Source organism: Electrophorus electricus, chromosome 14 (genome assembly GCF_041902795.1).
Source record: "Electrophorus electricus isolate QZ-2024a chromosome 14, ASM4190279v1, whole genome shotgun sequence".
Classification (NCBI taxonomy): domain Eukaryota; kingdom Metazoa; phylum Chordata; class Actinopteri; order Gymnotiformes; family Gymnotidae; genus Electrophorus; species Electrophorus electricus.
Window position 1 is genome coordinate 2,095,001 of NC_137510.1, and position 2,809 is coordinate 2,097,809.

At 45.5% G+C, this 2,809-nt stretch overlaps 1 protein-coding gene across 2 annotated transcripts in view; it reads right to left on the reverse strand.

Moving 5' to 3' along the window:
* si:ch73-206p6.1 (phospholipid scramblase 1) overlaps positions 1-2,353 on the reverse strand; it is an 8,838-nt gene extending 6,485 nt beyond the window's left edge. Inside the window, exons 1-4 of one of the 2 annotated variants that reach the window (XM_027017789.3) lie at positions 2,195-2,353; positions 1,404-1,481; positions 1,188-1,230; positions 305-525 (exon numbers count right to left, since the gene is read on the reverse strand). In XM_027017789.3, the coding sequence (XP_026873590.2) occupies positions 305-525; positions 1,188-1,230; positions 1,404-1,475 (336 nt within the window). In that variant the 5' untranslated portion in view covers positions 1,476-1,481; positions 2,195-2,353. The other variant, XM_027017790.3, reaches the window with a different exon arrangement.
* Positions 2,354-2,809: the final 456 nt, after the last annotated feature.

A 2,809-nucleotide genomic window follows, 5' to 3' on the forward strand; every position in this document is an offset into this window, starting at 1 on the left:
GTGTGTCCACTCTATTCATGGTAACGGTGTGGACGAGGGCGTGTCCACTCTATTCACGGTAACGGTGTGGAGGAGGGCGTGTCCACTCTATTCACGGTAATGGTGTGGAGGAGGGCATGTCCACTCTATTCACGCTAACAGTGTGGACGAGGGCGTGTCCACTCTATTCACGGTAACGGTGTGGAGGAGGGCGTGTCCACTCTATTCACGCTAACAGTGTGGACGAGGGCGTGTCCACTCTATTCACGCTAACAGTGTGGACGAGGGCGTGTCCACTCTATTCACGGTAACGGTGTCCACTCACCTCCTGTAGGCAACACGGGAAGCAGCAGGACATGCACTTCAGTGGGCGGTTGATAGTGATCACTTCCTGTCCGTAGTTGTCGAGGACACGGATGGCGAAGGGGCGCAAGGGTCCGCAGCACTGCCGGCTCAAACAGTCATTCTCCTCCACGGCGTAGTACACGTTCTGCCCCAGCGAGTTACGCAGCTCATACTTGTTATTGCTCTCAAAGCCAGCCAGAGCTGTGAACACACATTCACATACAGGGACACTGGGCATGGGTCATTTTCCTGGATGATGAAGTACACTCCCTGAACGGGACTGCTGTGTTTGTTCTGGGGGGTCAGGGTGTGTGTTTTTCCCCTGTAGGACCTGGGTTCAAAACCTGGGTGTGCTTGCTGCTCTCTGCCTTTGCCACTGAATGTCTTATTTAAGCAAATGTCATAAGTGAGGTGGGGTCAGAGGCCCCCGGATCTGAGCCGAGCCGTTATGGGTTCGGACCTGCCTGATAACGTATGTATATGGTATACTTCATGTTCAACTGCAAATAAACCAGTTCTGCCCACCTACTCCACTTATTGATATCTTCTATGGATCCAGAACATCAAAAGAGCAAAAAGACATCACCTATACCTGACAGTTTTAGCCAAAGCAACTTACAATTACAACAGAACACAACTTGAGTGCTAAGGGTCTTGCTCAGGTACCCAACAGTGGCAGCCTGATCTGGCAACCTTTGGATTATTAGTCAAGTACCTTAACCAATGAGCTACCACTGCTCCAAGATTTAGCAACATCACCAACATTCATCTATACAACATCACCAAGATTAATCACTTCTACAACAAATTTGATATAAAACTTTAGTGTAATATTATACAAACTTAAGGCTGAAGCAGCTTACCCTCAATGAGTTCCACCTTCTGTTTAATCAGTAGTTGATCAATCTGAATTAGTGAGAGAGAAGAGGGTTTAGTCGTCTGATCCAAATACTTACATATAATCAATCCGCTGTCAACATTAATCAAACCAGGTTTATTTAAAGGGTAAGAATACATAGATTATGTGTTCTGTCCAGAAAGCCAATTCCTATGACACTAAAAGCATGCACAATTGTCACCTGTGTGAGGTATTCTAACCCAGGCGGACAGCCTGGCAGACCAGGGTTGGGGGCCATGTACATATGCTCCATACCTTTCTGTTGAGAGAGACGTAGAATTAGGTCAAATTTTAAGTAATTGTGGACTCGTTAAGGAATTTTAGCACCACCTGCTGGTTAATGTACATACAGCAATTCGAATACAGGTACATTTATAATGCATTTCTAGTCTTAGGAAATGAAACTAACAGCGAGCATAAAACCACCGGTGAGCGTATGCTGTAATAATAGCAGCCTGGAGGTGTTTCAGAATAAGGAAACGTCCTGGACTACACAACCGTCCACAAGATCTCCACAAGATCTCCCACACTACGCAGCACGTATTTCATGCAAACAGCAGCAGCAAGAGTCCAGACGGAAACGCTATACGCCTCCCAGCAGAAGTACGCACGTAAAGTTGCGCCATGTTTGTCGTTTTAAAAGACACGCAAAGTGGGGGGTGGGGTGGACACCAGGTGTGTTTTTCACCGTCAGTGGATGTCGTGCGTAAGCGAACAAATCCACGGGCATCTTACCAGTTTAATGTCAGCCACAAAACCCGAAAACAACGCGCCCGTCCAAACACAGAGTAGGCTTGCTTGTTCAGACTACAGCCCACATCTTTGCTAAAAACAGGACTTCTAAAAACAGCTCCCGCTGCTGGCATGAAAACCACGACCTTTTAAATGGCACGTTTAATCAAGTTACACAGAAAACGAATTTGAAAAGAAAATAACAACAACCCACCGCCCCAGACCCCATTATGAGCCTACCTTATTATAGGGGGATTAACGGGGTGCCTCGGCGCTCCAAGCCCCATGTAAAACAGCGCAGCTCATTGGCTCACACTGTTCTTTCCATCCGTACGAGCCAATCCTTGTTCAAAGGCAAGTGCGGCTACGGAAGCATCGTAGGACCACGCTGGCAACGAGTTTGCAGTTCATCCGAGGCAGTTTCGCGTGACATAAGCAAGCTCGCCTGGGACTGTGCTTCTGCGTGCACGTGACATTTCAAAATGTAAGCTCGCGTCATAGACCTCATCTCCTCGTGGGCTTTAAATCGCTTGATTAAAAGATGTACATTTTGAGTGCACTGGTCTTTTTTATGACAATGTCACATAATCACTAGTCCATTATAAAAATGACAAATTACATTATAATTATTATTATGCCCCAGTGTACACCATGGTGTTTCTGTTGATATCTCTGGATTATGCCATATAATGCATTTAAATATGTGTTTGAAGAATAGAGAGTATTCTCTCAAATATTAAAACAATTAAAATGCTTTTTTTTTGCTGTCACAAAAAATGTGTTCTTTCAGCAGTTCAGCTTCTGTGATGATAAAGTCATAGCCTGTTCAAGTCATGCCTGCATATTTAAAATAAA